Here is a 16,138-nt window from a genome sequence, read left to right on the forward strand (position 1 = left end):
TATCTTTGATCAGTAGAACAAAGAATTTTGTTAAAAATATATATAATAATAAATTTTTTTATTTTCACATTGTAAATTTTATCTGAAGAATAAATTTGGTAGCTATATTGATATTCATTTAATTTAATACAAAAATGAGAAATTTAACAGCGGTGTAATTTTTGCGTATACAGATTGCCGACAGAGAAAATATTTGAAATAATTTGCTATGGCGTCAAGAATAAATAAATATTGAATGAGTCAGAGTTCATTTTCTCAATTTTTTTTAAAGTATTGCATTTAATTTATATTTTTATTGAAAGAAGGAAAAGTTTTTTCTTAGTTTTTAAACAACTAATGTAGAAATTTTTATAAAAAAAAAATTACTATTTAGAAAAAAAATTTGCAAAGTAAAAATTTTTTTGCAATTACCTAGCCGTAAACTTTGAATGTTGACAGATAAAATTTTGATGGACTTGTGTTTGTACAACTTATAAGTGAAAAAATAATTTCTGCCCTTTAAATATTTAAGAGAAAAATTTCATTTAAAATTTAAGGTGTAAATAAAAACTTACTAAAAGAAAAGTAAAATGACTGAATATAAACTTGTCGTTGTTGGTGCTGGAGGTGTTGGAAAATCTGCTTTAACTATTCAATTAATACAAAATCATTTCGTTGATGAATATGATCCGACAATTGAAGATTCTTATAGAAAACAAGTTGTCATAGGTAATATTTGTTGTTTATTGATTTAAAAAAATTAAGGTACATAATATTCAAATAAATGGTTTAAACATCATGCCCAGAGGTTATGGCAATCAAAATTTCTAATAATTTTATTAAATTATTTATAAAATTTTTAAACATGAGTGTTTGTTTTTATAATTTCATTTTCATTTGAAAATATATAAACATATTTAGATTATAAATATTTTTAAATAAAAAATTATGTTTATTGTTATGTTCATTTAAATATGTTTTACCTTACTTTATCTACATAACCATGTAACTTCAAAGTTTTATATATTATCTGCATTGTTCGAATTTTAGATGGAGAGACTTGTCTTTTAGACATATTAGATACCGCTGGTCAAGAAGAGTATTCTGCAATGAGGGATCAATATATGAGAACAGGAGAAGGATTTTTACTAGTGTTTGCTGTAAATAGTGCCAAAAGCTTTGAAGATATAGGTAGGTATATTCAATTTTTCATTTACAAACAATTGCAAATGATTGTTTGATAATGAAATTTTTAACATAAAATATTAATCTTTGTTAATTTTGTTTTATTTTTTTTTTTTTATTAAAGGAACGTATCGAGAACAAATTAAAAGAGTAAAAGATGCAGAAGAAGTTCCGATGGTACTTGTAGGAAACAAATGTGACTTACAAGCATGGGCGGTTGATATGAATCAAGCAAGAGAGGTTTGTATTTAATGTAATTTTGATTAGTATTCCGATATGTATTATAATTTTCGTTACCAAACTCTAAAAGTTTTACTTTTTAATCTAGAATAATCACTATAAAGTCTAACATCAATATTTTTTAATTGTTAAACTTTCCTTTTAATTTAAACTAAATTTTGTGCCCAAATTCAGAGTTAAACAGAGACTTTATTTATTTTTTATTTGTATATATACGAGTACATCTATCAGAACGAAAACTTTTTTTTTAGAATAATTATTGTTTTTTTTAAAGTTCTTAGATTTGCTGGAAAAAACCGTTTTATATTTTTTTCTACAATTGTATGAACTTAATACTTGCTTTTTAAAGAGTGCAATTTTTCAAATTCTATTATTTTAATGAATAGATTTTGTTCAGTTTATGTCCATAAGTACCTTTAAAGTAAATGGCATATTAACGTGTAACTATTTTTTTCGTTTTTTCAAATTTTTTTTACCAAAAAAGACCTTCCTAAATTTATAAATAAGACCTTACTAGAATTACAAAGAAAATCATACTCGCGATATAAATTCAAAAATTTTCCTAAAAAGTTAAAACTTAATAAAAAATACTGCTACAAAACAAAGGAAAACAGAATGTTAAAAATTAAGTGCCCTCGTCATTGAAGATTTTTTTAGTCACAATAAAAATTTAAATTAAAATTTTCTAAAAATTAAAACACCACACTAATTGACACAACTTGAGATAATATTTTCGTTAACTATTTATAGTGATAGAATGTTTTAACATTTTGTTTCATAATTGATATTTTTTTTTTATTTTATAAACTACTATTGAAGTTTCTAATCTGATTAATTTATATACTTTTCTATTTTCAGATCGCAAAGCAATATGGTATACCATTTGTCGAAACTTCAGCTAAAACTAGAATGGGTGTTGATGATGCTTTTTATACACTTGTAAGAGAAATAAGAAAAGATAAAGATTCCCGAGGGAAGAAAAATCGAAAACATAACAAGTTACCACATCGTAGATTTAAATGTGAAATTCTTTAAATATTTTTAACATAAATAATGAGAGTAACAAAACAAAAATTTTGCAAAAATAAACAAAAAAAGTTAATAAATTACATGTAAGAATGGAACTTGTAGAAATTTTGAAGTGCTGGCAAACGCAAGATAAGATATTCAAAGTAAATAGAAACTATATTATTATAAATTTATTAAGACGGCGATATATATATATAGTAAAAAATCAAAACCGTAAATTATAAGAAGTGAAAATAAAACAAAGATATTTTTGAATATAAGAGAAAAATTTATTTCTTCAATTATTAACAAACCCGCCGCATACTTTCCGTTTTTTAATTTTTTTTTCTAATTTTCCACTCCAAATTTAATCTTAAAAGAAGTTGAGAAATTTGAACAGATTTTATTTCGTTTCAATTAATTGCATTTTAAGTTTTAAGTTAAAAAAAAACGAGATTTTGTACCAAATTGTTTTTAGTGTAAAAATTTTAGATTTTTTCGATTTTTTTTAAATATTTTGATCATATTTTATAACATATATATATATATATATATATATATATAAATATATATATTTTTTGTTTTATTGTAACTGTTAAAGTATGACCACACATTCAATGTTAAGTTTTTCGTTTGTATGCAAAATAATAAAAAATGAAAAATTTTCATTATGTAAATTTAAGAGATAAAATTATTAAATTTATATAAATTAAAAAAAAATACAAAACTACTTTAATACTTAATTGCCATAATAATAGATGTTTTTTTTTCTTACACAGCACTTAAGTATTGAGATAGTAACTTTATTGATTGATACATTAACTTAGATTTTTCAAATTATAACTCTCTTTTTAAAACATATATACATATACATATAAATATATATATATAATATATATTTATATATAATTTATATATGTATATAAGAGGATTTGCGCATAAATATTTAAATAGTAAATTACGATAATTATATTTTCATCAATATTTTGTCAAAAGTAATTAACATAAATTTGAAATATGTAGTTGAATAAAAAAAGAAAAAAACAAGCATATTATTTTAGTTTTAGTATTCTATCACAAATTAAGTAACAATAATTACAACATAATCGAAAACGAACGCATAATTTTTATATGTATTTTTATTAATTATTATTATGTAAAAGAAAACAAAAAATAAAAAGAAAAAAATATTATTAATTCAGTTATTCGTACCATTTTAATTTTTTAATTATAGATTTGATTTTTTATATGTATATTTCTGAATATAAAAGACTTGTTGCACACACAAATATTTTATTTTTTAATAAAGTTAAAAGATAATTAACTTTCTCAAAATATGATACACAAAAATTTTTTTATTAGAATTATATATTTTATAAATATTAAGTAAATAAAAATAATTAATATTCAATACTGTTTTTAACTTTTACAATTTAGGTTAAGCATAGATTGTTAAGTAAAAAAAAATCATTAAGAAGTAAACTATTGTAAAAATTTTATTTACTTAACTTACATTTTGTCAAGTGTGCAGCACATCAAAAAAAAAATAGCGTGACATTTTAAGAAAAAGAAACATTTTTATTGAATTTTACGTTAGGAAAATGTTACGTTAGGAAGTATAATTTATATTTGTAATTAGAATTGTTAATTTTTTGATATCTTATGTTTACAAAAAAAAGATATTGAAATAAAACATCAATTTTATTTCATCCTTTTTTCAATTTCATGTACATATTCATATATATGAAAAAAATAAAACATTTTAAGATGCACATCAAGGAATATCCGATTTCTTACAGAAAATACAATTTTATATAATAAGGCAGTATGTATTTTTGCAATTCTAAATTGCATCAGAAATATTTTAATAGATACATGTTTGCTATTTTATATTCCTAATGGAAGAAACACTAGAAATCATTTCTAACAAAAAAAAAAAACTTTTGTATCAAAATCATTTATTTTCAATATAGAGTAAATTTTATTAGAATAATTCCAAATAAGTAATGATATTACAAAGCAATTAAAATAAATTTTTTTTGCATTCATTGATTGCATTAATTTCTGTAAAACACTTATTTAAAATAATATCTTGTAAATCAAAGTTGATTAAATGATATTAATGATAAAAATTTTTTGATTCTTCTTTAAATTAAATAATTTTAATTAAAACTTTTTAAAACAATATCACACATTATCATTCAATTAATATGCCACATGCTTTTAGAATTTTAATACAAAAATGAAAACTACACCATAATATACAATTATTAATTATAATAACACAATAAACTTTTTTATGTAAATTAAATAAAACAGAATATTAGTGATTTTGAAACAGATAAAAAAGTATAAAACGAAAATTTACCTTATATGAAACATGTTTAAATAATTTAATATAATTGTATATTATATATAAAAAGAATGCCAATATTATTTTGTAAATTTTACAGAATAATTGAAGCAAATATGTAATTAATATTAAAAATATAAGTAATTTAAAACAACATATATGTATGTATATACGTTATGTTTTCCTTGTATCGGGTATTATAACTTTACCGGGTTAATTATATCACTTAAAGCAAAAATAAAATATTTTCATTCAAATTTTATTATCCAAATGATCAGATATTATTCATATTATATTCATTCATTAAATTAAACTATTTTATGAAGCTAATGATGAAAATTAGTTGCTTAGAATTATTAACGATGAAATATACTATAAAAATGTTATGATTCTGTTTTAGATGCATTGCATTTTATATAACATTTTTTCCCTTATAGCATATCCCCATGTATACAGGAATTTTTTTTTGCATATATGAATTTATGTGCTAAAACTTTAAAGTGAAAAAATTAGCTTGAAGTTGTAAAATTTTATTATAATTTTTTTTGTATTTATAAAAAATTATCATGTGTTTATAAAAGCTTTACAAAATATCCAGTAAAAAGTTTAGGCGAAAAAACATCCATATTCTTTACTACAAATCATTTTGAATAGATTAATTATTTATGTGTTCTATAATATTACGTACTTTTACTAAATAAATACAGTGGATATTAATTTAAATTTTGATAACTTTCGTAATATTGATACATATAAAATATATGCTTTACTTCATCTTATAGTTTATATTTTTATAATTGCTTTAGCTTAAAAATTACTTACGTTGAGATTTTTTTACAGCATGTTTTTAAAATAATAAATTGTAACTTTATATACAAATACCCCAATTTGTGTTATGTATTAATCTACCTAAATAAAAATTTTAAAATAAATGCTATTAAAATTACGAAGTGTTTTTTTTTTATTTTCATCAGTTTACTAAGCGAGCTAAGAAAGTGATCTGTTGATTAATAAAATTGAATTAACTCTAAAACAATTTTGTTTAAAAAAATTGTTGCAAACTTTTTGAGGGTCATGTCTACCATAAAAAGGAATAAAGAGCCTGTAAGCTTATATGGACTTTGCAAACTATTACCCATTTAGGAAACTTGAACTATATTACATAATAATATAGGAGCTATTACATAAATTGAAAGTCATAAATTAATTCAATGTCAAATATAAAAAAAATTTATTTAAGAAATTCCATATAAAAAATACTTTATATTGTACAAACTTATTATCATATTTGATATACATTTTAGATATGTAATGTAAACCTGTATACTTATTTTATAAAACATTATTTGATAATGTAATATTATTGCGCTTTGTTTTGTATTTATTTGTCGTCACCAAAATGTAATATTCTTGTTAGCATTGTCGTTATACATGGGATTTGCTTCTGCTGATGCATTATTGGATAGTCTGGAGTATTTGATTCAAAATCTAACGCAACTCTTTGACAGACGAATGTAAGTAAAGTTAAAATGTCGTACTTCTTTCCATGTAAATTCAACTCAGCGCATAAAGACTGCATAAACCATGATCCCTTTGTTGTATTCCTCCACGAATAAAATCCTGGTACTGTTGAACATGCTATTAGAAAATCAGCATGAATCGGTATTCTGTAACTCATATTATCACCAATCATACCATCAGTTTCAGTCTTAGATAAAGTTATTCCGGAATCTAATTGTTCACCTTGGCAGGCTTGAATAAAAAACAATTTTGGCTTACCTGCCAACGAAGGACAATTGGCAGCGGTAAAATAATGCCATATTGATTCCAATTTGTACTGTACATCTTTAGCATATATATATCCGAATTCACCATGTGACAAAATAGTTATTATAATGCAGTCGTTTTCGCTATGATCCTTGTTAGCTATTTGGTCAATCACAAGTTGTATATCCTTAAATTTTTTATCCTTATAAACATGAACTTCAAAGGACAGTTGTTTAAAAGTATAACATAAATTTTCGCAATCAACATTAGTGCCAGCACGGGATTTCAATGACGGTATATCAAAATGCTCATGATTAAATATAATAGCCACTCCTCGATTCTTATGCTTCATATTATATTTTGCAGCATAACGTTCAACCGGCATTTTTGCAAATCTTGCTTGAGGTTCACCACGTGCAAATCCAAACGCATCGCCACAGTCTTTAGAAACAATTTCATTATTTTCCATATTTCAATCAAAATACAATGAAAAATATAAAATTATTTACAAGTTTTTCTATCAAATAGAAACACTCATCGATTTTCCAAACATGTATTCAAACCGCGAACCGCCGATATTTATTTCACTTTAGTGAGCATGAACAAACTCATCTAAACAATGAAATTAATTTTTGCTTTTTTCATTTCAAATTCAAAATAAATCTGAACAACAACTGGCCGTTTTGTTTTTATGATAAGTAGTATTGATTTATTGAAAGAAACGTAAATTACTATATAGTATATAAGTATGTATGTATACACAATGTTATATGTACTATCATATGCATATATGTTCTATAATTGAATAATTATAATGTTAATATAATTATGATATATCATACATAACGTAGTATATTTTATATTACATATACAATTTTTTATATTATTGCTCATATTGGACAACTAAATTAAATAAATAAAGGTACATTTTTTATTATTAGTTATATATTATATATTATCTATGGTAAGCAACAGCATAATAAACGTATGATTTCGAAAATTAACATAGCCGATTTATTTTTTCACAACGCCCTATTTTAAAATAATACGACTTGTCAAAAAATTAAATAATTGCTCTTGGTAAAAAAAACACGCTCACGAGACAAAGCTTATTTTTGATAAAGATACTGGTGTTGAAAATGAATACGGTTTCGTAAGGGGATAAATTAAATGAGTATAGAAAATTTTGTTATAGTTAAACTGTAATTCACCAAATTCTGAAACGTCAGGCATATCTTGTACATCTACCATCAACACATCTGACAGAAAACCCATAATAATTATTTAAAAAAAAATAAAAATAGAGTTGATTGGTATTTGTTTACTATTGCAGTAAGAACGAAAAAAATATCTCCAGGATCAGATTTCAATTTTCCTTAGAGCACTGTGGAGTTGCTTTTAGTTTAAATCTAATTTATTTTTTATATTTTTCAAAATTTTATGCATATTTAGTACATAAAAGCAATGTTCAGAATTTTCAGCAAATTATGTGGGAATGCTAGATATTGTAGCAAAATTCTACCTTCATTAAAGTCAGAAACTAAAAAAAAACTTGAAAGATTTTTAATACGTTTATTTGTAGTTCGAACAATCAAAGCACATCATTCATATTGACAAAAAAGGTTCACACTACGAAAATATTAAAAGATTTAATGGAATTTTTTGATGATAAAAAAAATTGGGGTGAAAGTGAGGTTAAAGTTGGAAGACACTGGCAACTGGATGAACTCCGAATCAAATCAAATGTTGATTTACACAAACTTTGGTATATATTATTGAAAGAAAGAAACATGCTTCTGACAATGGAACACGAATGCAACGAAAATATGCAACTTTTTCCTAGTCCGGAAAGACTTGACAAAGTGAAAATTTCAATGCGAAATTTAGAAACGGTTGTTAGAGAAAGAAATAGGGCTTATCACGAATTAGAAACAGGTGAGAGTGGAGAGAGACCCGGACAAATGGTAACCAACTCCCTTGGCTATAACTTTTATTATAAATCATGTGAACACGTTATACCGCAATTTATGAACTCAAAATGGTATAAAACTCATAAATTTGATTCTAGTACGAAAGTTCCATTGAAATTCCAGCTGTTATACCGTGAGAAACTTTACAATCAAAAGAGGAGGGCAAAAAAGTAAGTTTTACTGTTTCCTTGTGTTTCTTCTATTTCAAATTAAAATATATTTTTAGTCGCAGAAGAAATGAAGTGATGATGTTATTAAGGAGGAATCCGGGATTAGATAAAAATTTGCTTCAGGAAAGGTTCCCAGATGTTGATATACCAAAATTAATACAAAAAGATAAAACCAGAGGCCATTTTGTGCCAGAAATAGAAAAAAAATAATAGAATCAATATTATAAATTTTTGAATATAAAAACATTTTTATATTATAAGCGTGTATGTAGATACATATATTGTACATCATATTGAATTTGGATTTTTTAGTTTATACAAAAATAAATTGTTAAATTAGAAGCCATTCCGTTTTTAAAAAATTCTATTAAGTGAATGTCAAACTAACGGATTCAATCTTCAAATACTAATTTTTGTCCCTTAAATTCTTGAATTACTGGTTTGATTTTTTGCTTCGCTTGCCATGAAGGATGCAAATTATGTTTGGAATTGTTCTTTGCATTTGCACACGTTTCCGGAGTGTCCGATTTTGTTTTATCTGTTGAAGGTTCCTCAAATTCTTCAAATCTAATGATTTTATTTTTATTTGCTTTTTCACTAACCTGGACGAACGAAGTTTTAGGTTTAGCAGTATTTCGATTGTAATTTTTGCTATTTTTATATTGATAATGATTTTCTCCCTCAAAATTTTTATTTTTTACATCATTAGAATGTTTTCGGTTACTAAAAGGATTATCTACATTTTTATATTCGCTTACTTCTCTATCATCTAAATATACTGTCGATATGTAATTGTCTCCACTTTTTGTAGTGAAAAAGGGATCTGGTTTTGATATAAATTTTTCATCAAGATTTTTCTCATTTACTGTTCCCTTCGTATTGTCATGGAATTTAATTATTTTGTTTTCAGGAAAGAGGTTATTAACCTTATGTTGAACTTCTCGTTTCTCTGTATTTTCTTCTCTTATTTTTGTGATTTTTGAGTCATTCATTGATGTTGACAAATTTTCTGAAATTGAAACTGTTTTTGCCTTAGCTTTTTTACGTTCTTTCTGAAAATATTCTTTCCAATTTGGATTGTTGTTATTTAAATTAAATTTAACTTTTAAACTAGCAACAATCTCCCGAATAATTTTGTTGGAAAAAACCAACATTTCCGCCAAATTTTCAACTGAAGCATTTCCATTTGTTATCACAATGTTAGGATCATTTTCAAATAAAATTGCTTTTTTTAGGATTTGTAAGCAATTCAATTTCTAAAATTAGTAAAATTATAATAATATTTAAAATGGATATTTGTATTACTTTAACAGCAGCAATTGTCGATGTAATGCGCTCTAGTTTGCGATTTACTTTACTTTTCAATGGAGTTTTCTGTAATTTTTCCAACTTTCGACATTTCCTCACTAGTTTATTGATGACTGATACTTTGGCCTTCTTTACTGAATTTTTATGAGAAGTAATCTGTTGACAAAAAACATAAATTTATAATCCTCGCAACGTTTAAATTTAAATATTACGTGATTGTTTAAAGCACTCTTATCAAACATTTCATATATATTTATTTAATATGCAGTAAAGTGTACAAGCTACAAAATTTCAATATTAACACATGTTGTAAGTTGTTGCTTTTAAATTCTTTGAGCTTAAATGTCTACTAGAGGTTTCTATTTTCATTTTGGCAGTTGTCATAACAAAAATGTGTCAGTTTTTTTTACGTTCTTATCATTTTGGCATTTCTATAAAGACAAGTTTGGATTGGCAATAGTTAGAGGTATACTTATAATAATGTTAGTGACTCTTTAGCATAAAAAAAATGAGTTAGTATTAAAAATTAAAATTTTCATTTGAAAAGAGTAGTTTCATTAAACAATTATGAAATGCAGGTGTGAGAGTATTTGCAAAGCAAAGAATTACATTTAAAAAAAACCAACATTTCCGCTTTGTAAAAAAGAATTAATTAATTTCCAAAAGAAATAAAACAATTCAATTTTATAAGGTTTGTTTTATTATTAAAGTAATGTTTTTGTTTTATTTGAAGTTTAGTTCGAAAATTGTAATTCTTTCCTTTGGCAACGCTTCACAACATAATATGTAAGTCAAAACTGTGACAAAAATTTATGTTGTCAGTTCAATTGAAAATAATTGTAACAAAAGTTACAATTATTTTTTAACTGAATTTTATGATAAACCTATTTAAATTGAATTAATATTAAACACGAATTAAATTGAAGATGGGTAAAAACAGTATTCCGGATAGGTGGTTGAATTATGATGCTATTGGGCGTCAGATTTACGGGACAAATTTCATCGCTTTTAAAGTGCCTTTGAAATCTAGTTTCGACGAAAATTTGTATCAAAGTGAAAGATTCAATCAAATTCAACTAATGGAAAGAGTTCCAAATTTGGGTCTGATCATTGATTTGACTAATACAAACAGATATTATGATTCACAAGTTTTTGAAGAAAATGGAGTGCAATATAAAAAATTAATGACAAGGGGGCATGACGTTCCTGATGAACAAATCAGAAGTTCTTTTTGTAGATTAGTAAAAGAATATTTAAAGTTTAATTTAAACTCAGGAAAATTAATTGGTGTTCATTGTACACACGGAGTTAACCGAACAGGATTTTTAATTTGCTTTTTTATGGTTACGGAACTTAAAATTGACCCAATTGAAGCTATCAAACGCTTTAATGATGCCAGAGGATATCCAATAGAAAGGACGAATTACCTTGATTTCTTGAACACTTTAAAGGTGTGTAAGCCAAATTTATACACAGACAATTATTATATCAACAGAAACCACGAATTTAACAAATTTCCGGAAAATATTGAACAACGTTACGTTAATAATAGTGAACTCCCATCATATATATCCCATCAACAACCAAATTATCATCAATTAAATAATTCAAGGAGGAACTATCGATTTCATCCAGTACATTCTGAGTATTTAAAAGAAAAACACTTGTATGAAACAACAATAACAACTCCTGACAGACGGTTAATGTCAAGAAAACCAAATGAAATACCTAATACAATTACGAGATCCTACGAAACCTATGCTAACCCTTATCATGCTCGAAATCTGAATTATGGTGATTCGTCTTGTACTTTTTATAGGGCACAAATTTATGACCAAAGATACTTAAATAAAGACCTGGAACCACACTTTAAAAACTACGGGCAAGACAATAATGTCTTTTTTAATGATTTCGTAAGAAATGAAAGTCAAAGTTTCACAAGAGATGCATCAAATATAAATACAAATTCTTCAAATTACTTTCTCAATAATACTTTAGACTCCAACGCTGGTTACGTAGGACCAATCCGAAGACCTCACTCAAATAATTTCAAAAGAAAAGTTGTGTTTGAATGATTCACTTAATAAACACTTATAATATAGTGTACAATTGCAGATTTTTTTTAGTCATGGGTAATGTGAAAACTTTAGTTTACATAAGATTACATTTGTAAAATAAAGGATCAGATAAACGGCTTGTTAGAACGAAAAAACTTTGACTATTTCAATTTAAAATTTTGTACATTACTTTACAAACTGCAATTGCAATAAAAATCATTAATACTTAATTAAAATACAATTTATTTTGAATAAAACTGGTTTTAAAGAAATAATATTAAAAAGCTTACATTTATTTTACAATACTTATTTTTACCACAAAGTGTATTTTTTATTTAGTTAAAACTATTTTTTCTTCAATTTTAACTATATATTAATAATATAAATTATAGATGCTCATTATATATTTGAACTTACATTTATAGAAAAGAATGATAAGTATAAAAAGTTTTCTAACGCTACTTTCTTGAAATAAATACTTTTAACGCAGTAATTCTTTTATTTCGTCTTTTTCAGCAGCATCTATATAATTGGTTCCGTCTGGTGTTGTACCTTCTTTAACAGCTCCGTTTGCCAAAAGCAAACGGACACATTCTGTATGACCTTCCCATATAGCTGCTAGCAATGCCGTAATACCATGTTTATCTTTTAAATTGACATCAACACCTTTGGATATTAAAAATTCTAATATTTCTTTTTGGCCATAATCTGCCGCATAGTGAACTGGACACCTGCCACTGATTTCATTGTTTAAGTCAACATTCGTTTTTTCAATATAATCCTTAACTTGGTCCAGTTCTCCGTTTTTAATTCCCCATACTAAATCTGCCATATTCAAGTTTTTCTTTTAAATCAGTAAAATCTCGCAATTAGACTTAAAATATCTGTAATAAATTTAGAATTAAACAAAAACACTAGCTTCCTTTTATGACGTGCGGGATCACTCGTGTTACCATCGCTGGGATGGAAGTTTTGCATTCATTTTACTTTGACATTTCAAAATTCATAATGGTTAGCCTCATTCAACATTTGTATTTGGATTTGATTGCAATATAAAATATAGAAACAAAAACAAAAAAATATTAAAAGCACTTTCAAAATTTTGAATTTTCGTACTTCCCAATCTTGAAAACGAAATCAAATGTCTTTTATTTTAAATTGTTGTTCTGCTTCTTGATTATATTGCACTCGATATAATTAATAAAGATTTTGCAGTTGTCGAAAGTGCATTTTTATATTCTCATTATGTTTACAGCTTTGAGAAAAAACTTTTGACAGACATATTTCAAATATATACATATATGTACATACGTGCATATTTTTGTGTAAATACATTTGTGTGATTTCGCTTCAGGTGAAAGTTTAGTATGTTACTGAAAAAGAATGTTCAGTTATGCTTGCAGGAGCAGGACTGAGAACTTACATATCTAAGGTTATTTTCGAACGTTATATATATATTATTTAAGTTAAGCGAAAATCCATCTTAAGGTTGTGACAACGTTGTCTGTTAAAGATTGTTTTTTCATGATTGAAAATTAGAAAATCTCACATTTACATATATACATATATACATATTTATGCTATACAAAACACTCCTTGATTTTAAAATTGCAATTATCCTGAAAAAAGAACCCTCAACATAATGTATGTACATATGTACATATATAATATTACTGTTGAGATTGGTAACAATATGATATTGCTGTTCTGAAAATGTTTTGTAATTATGAAATAGCAATCAAGTTAATGCTATCGAATTACAACAAATAAAATGATAACCATTTGTAGTACATATTAAAAGCAGTTAAAATAAAAAATGAAGTATCATTACGTACATATATATAGATTTTATTAAATTTTTTGATCACGACGATACCAAAACCTAGCGCGGTAATCATCAGAACATGTGAGAAATGCCGGTTGCGTGGGCGAATGAATAATATAGCGAACTGGGCCATTGTGCCCTAATGACATTAAATTTAATCTAGATGCATTTCTAGAATTCCAGGAACATAGTGATGTTGTTGCCTCATCTGGAAACAGAACGTAATCTTCTGTATGATTAAATACTGCTTGAGTGTTATGTTCTTGTTTTCCTGTAGTTCCAGCTCCTGTGTATGCAATGAGACATCGACTTGTACTTAATTCCCACAGCTTCACTAGAGAATCTTGTCCAGAAGAAAGCAAATACTAAAAGAAATTTTTAGCCATTTAGGTTTTTAAATAATTGCAAAACAAGTATGTATTTATACACTTACTTTTCCATTTCTAGAAAACTGTAACGAGCAAATTTCAGCTCCCTCATGAGCTTGAGGGAATGTATTCACACATCTACCGCTAACTCCATCCCATAATTTTATTGCCCCATCTGTACTGCCTGATGCATAAAACTTTGCGGTTGGCGCATATTTCACAGTTGTAATTGAACTTTTATGTTGTTGAGAGGGAATTGCACTTACAAAACATTGAGCTGTATTAACATCATAAACTCTTAAAACGTGATGTTCCGTACCAACGACCATATAATCGCCCGTTGGATGAAAGGAAAGACATCTTACTGGCTCACAATCTGTAAAAACCTTATGCGCTTTTTTAACTGAAGCTTTGGATATGTCAAATAATTTAACAGAGCAATCTTTAGATCCTGAAGCCAAAATTTGCTCTTTTGGATGAAACTCTAAGTAGGCTACTTCATCGGTATGATCGTATAGAGTCCTTATAACGGGATGTCCTTGCTGCTCACGACCTGGTTCAACTTCTTCTGGAGCTGACTTTGCCAACATTCTGTCTACATCCAATATTTTAATACTTGCATCAACGCTGCCAGTTGCAACTAATTGACCATCAGAACTGAAAGCTCCTGAACGACAAGCATGCTTATGTGAAGTAACATAAGCTGTTTCATATGAAGCAGGTTCAGGAGCTAATGCTGAACCTTCAGTTTCAAACTCTAAGTCTATACCTAAAGCGAAATCTTCAAAAATATTTTCTTGCCGTCTCGGTTCTTCAGCTTGCATTCCCGTTATCATGACATGAAGTAATCTGTCACTCGGTGGGCACGGTGGATCCGCCCTAACAACTGACGCTAACTCAACAGCTATATTATGATATCCATCATAAAACATTTGGCTAAAAAAAACAATATTATACTATATATACTTGAATCATACTTTTGACTGACCTTATCATTAAACGATATAAGATTTCTCTATTTTTGACGATATTTTTTGGGTCAAGAATTTCTGTATCTTTCATTTTTATTTATTTATTTAATACAACACTTTAATTATTAAATTTTCTACTTTAGAAATTTATTTACTGTTTTTTATGACAGTTAATGTTTTTAATTACCGGCTGTCAAAAATAAAGAAATGTTGCCGCTACTATTAAATAATATCGTATCAAAGTAAAGCAGGTTATCAATTTATCGAAAAGAAGTAAATAAAATATGTGTTAATATTTATTTATTATTTTGATTTTAATATACAACCAAATCCACGGTACTGTTAACTTATATGACAAATTTAAGATAAAATTCACGATGAGGTCTGACGACTGTTTCGACTAAAATTATATCAAACTTTACGTTAAAATTTAACAATTTTTTATGAAAATTAAAACCGCTGCTCGAATGTTTCGCAAAAAATTTTACTTTTAAAAAATATGACAATAAATCTATTGAGAATAGAGCGCAAAGTTTAATGTCAAATCGTATTTCCTTGCGAGTTTCATTAGGCTCAGATTCAAACTTAATTACTTTTTACAAATACGACAAAATCTACGTTTATTCATTACTATGCTAAGAAACAACTCAATTTTCATTAAAAATTTAAAGATTTTTTAAAAGATATGAACTAAATTTGAAAATCATATAAAACAGGTTTTTTTTATGAAAATTTTAATAAGATAAACATTTTGCTTGCGCATAACGATTAATTATACAAATAATACAGAAATGCAAAAAACTTTTTACTTAAACATCATAAAAATACAAAATTTTTTAGCAGCAAAAAAAAATATTTTGTGGCGATGAAGTATTCTAAAAGAATATACAAATTGGAACTCAGTTTGCTCTCAATTTCGAGCGGAAAATGTTTTTTA

At 25.9% G+C, this 16,138-nt stretch overlaps 7 protein-coding genes across 7 annotated transcripts; 3 read left to right on the plus strand and 4 right to left on the minus strand.

The window, feature by feature from the left end:
* On the plus strand, positions 1 to 3,538 carry LOC129607835 (ras-like protein 1). Its single transcript, XM_055519032.1, has 4 exons — positions 1 to 708; positions 1,030 to 1,170; positions 1,289 to 1,404; positions 2,263 to 3,538. Exons 1-4 carry the CDS (start codon positions 570 to 572, stop codon positions 2,437 to 2,439), a joined length of 573 nt encoding a protein of 190 aa, XP_055375007.1. The 5' UTR covers positions 1 to 569; the 3' UTR covers positions 2,440 to 3,538.
* A 2,434-nt stretch (positions 3,539 to 5,972) lies between these two features.
* LOC129608159 (caspase-like) lies at positions 5,973 to 7,190 on the minus strand. The gene has a single exon (XM_055519490.1). It carries the CDS (start codon positions 6,999 to 7,001, stop codon positions 6,147 to 6,149), a length of 855 nt encoding a protein of 284 aa, XP_055375465.1. The 5' UTR covers positions 7,002 to 7,190; the 3' UTR covers positions 5,973 to 6,146.
* Positions 7,191 to 7,810: 620 nt separating this feature from the next.
* LOC129608160 (39S ribosomal protein L47, mitochondrial) lies at positions 7,811 to 9,014 on the plus strand. The gene is made up of 3 exons (XM_055519491.1): positions 7,811 to 8,064; positions 8,115 to 8,672; positions 8,729 to 9,014. Exons 1-3 carry the CDS (start codon positions 7,997 to 7,999, stop codon positions 8,880 to 8,882), a joined length of 780 nt encoding a protein of 259 aa, XP_055375466.1. The 5' UTR covers positions 7,811 to 7,996; the 3' UTR covers positions 8,883 to 9,014.
* LOC129608158 (probable serine/threonine-protein kinase clkA) lies at positions 8,924 to 10,336 on the minus strand. Its single transcript, XM_055519488.1, has 3 exons — positions 10,193 to 10,336; positions 9,978 to 10,136; positions 8,924 to 9,928 (listed from the first exon to the last, which is right to left on the minus strand). Exons 1-3 carry the CDS (start codon positions 10,220 to 10,222, stop codon positions 9,065 to 9,067), a joined length of 1,053 nt encoding a protein of 350 aa, XP_055375463.1. The 5' UTR covers positions 10,223 to 10,336; the 3' UTR covers positions 8,924 to 9,064.
* A 442-nt stretch (positions 10,337 to 10,778) lies between these two features.
* LOC129608157 (RNA/RNP complex-1-interacting phosphatase) lies at positions 10,779 to 12,265 on the plus strand. Its single transcript, XM_055519487.1, has one exon. It carries the CDS (start codon positions 10,907 to 10,909, stop codon positions 12,053 to 12,055), a length of 1,149 nt encoding a protein of 382 aa, XP_055375462.1. The 5' UTR covers positions 10,779 to 10,906; the 3' UTR covers positions 12,056 to 12,265.
* On the minus strand, positions 12,261 to 13,029 carry LOC129608161 (myotrophin). Its single transcript, XM_055519492.1, has one exon. The coding sequence runs from the start codon at positions 12,867 to 12,869 to the stop codon at positions 12,519 to 12,521; it is 351 nt and encodes a 116-aa protein (XP_055375467.1). The 5' UTR covers positions 12,870 to 13,029; the 3' UTR covers positions 12,261 to 12,518.
* Positions 13,030 to 13,864: 835 nt separating this feature from the next.
* Positions 13,865 to 15,358, minus strand: LOC129608156 (cleavage stimulation factor subunit 1). Its single transcript, XM_055519486.1, has 3 exons — positions 15,219 to 15,358; positions 14,296 to 15,166; positions 13,865 to 14,227 (listed from the first exon to the last, which is right to left on the minus strand). Exons 1-3 carry the CDS (start codon positions 15,290 to 15,292, stop codon positions 13,889 to 13,891), a joined length of 1,284 nt encoding a protein of 427 aa, XP_055375461.1. The 5' UTR covers positions 15,293 to 15,358; the 3' UTR covers positions 13,865 to 13,888.
* Positions 15,359 to 16,138: the final 780 nt, after the last annotated feature.

The sequence above is a fragment of the Condylostylus longicornis genome, unplaced genomic scaffold, assembly GCF_029603195.1.
Source record: "Condylostylus longicornis isolate FDR11 unplaced genomic scaffold, ASM2960319v2 ptg000030l, whole genome shotgun sequence".
Classification (NCBI taxonomy): Eukaryota; Metazoa; Arthropoda; class Insecta; order Diptera; family Dolichopodidae; genus Condylostylus; species Condylostylus longicornis.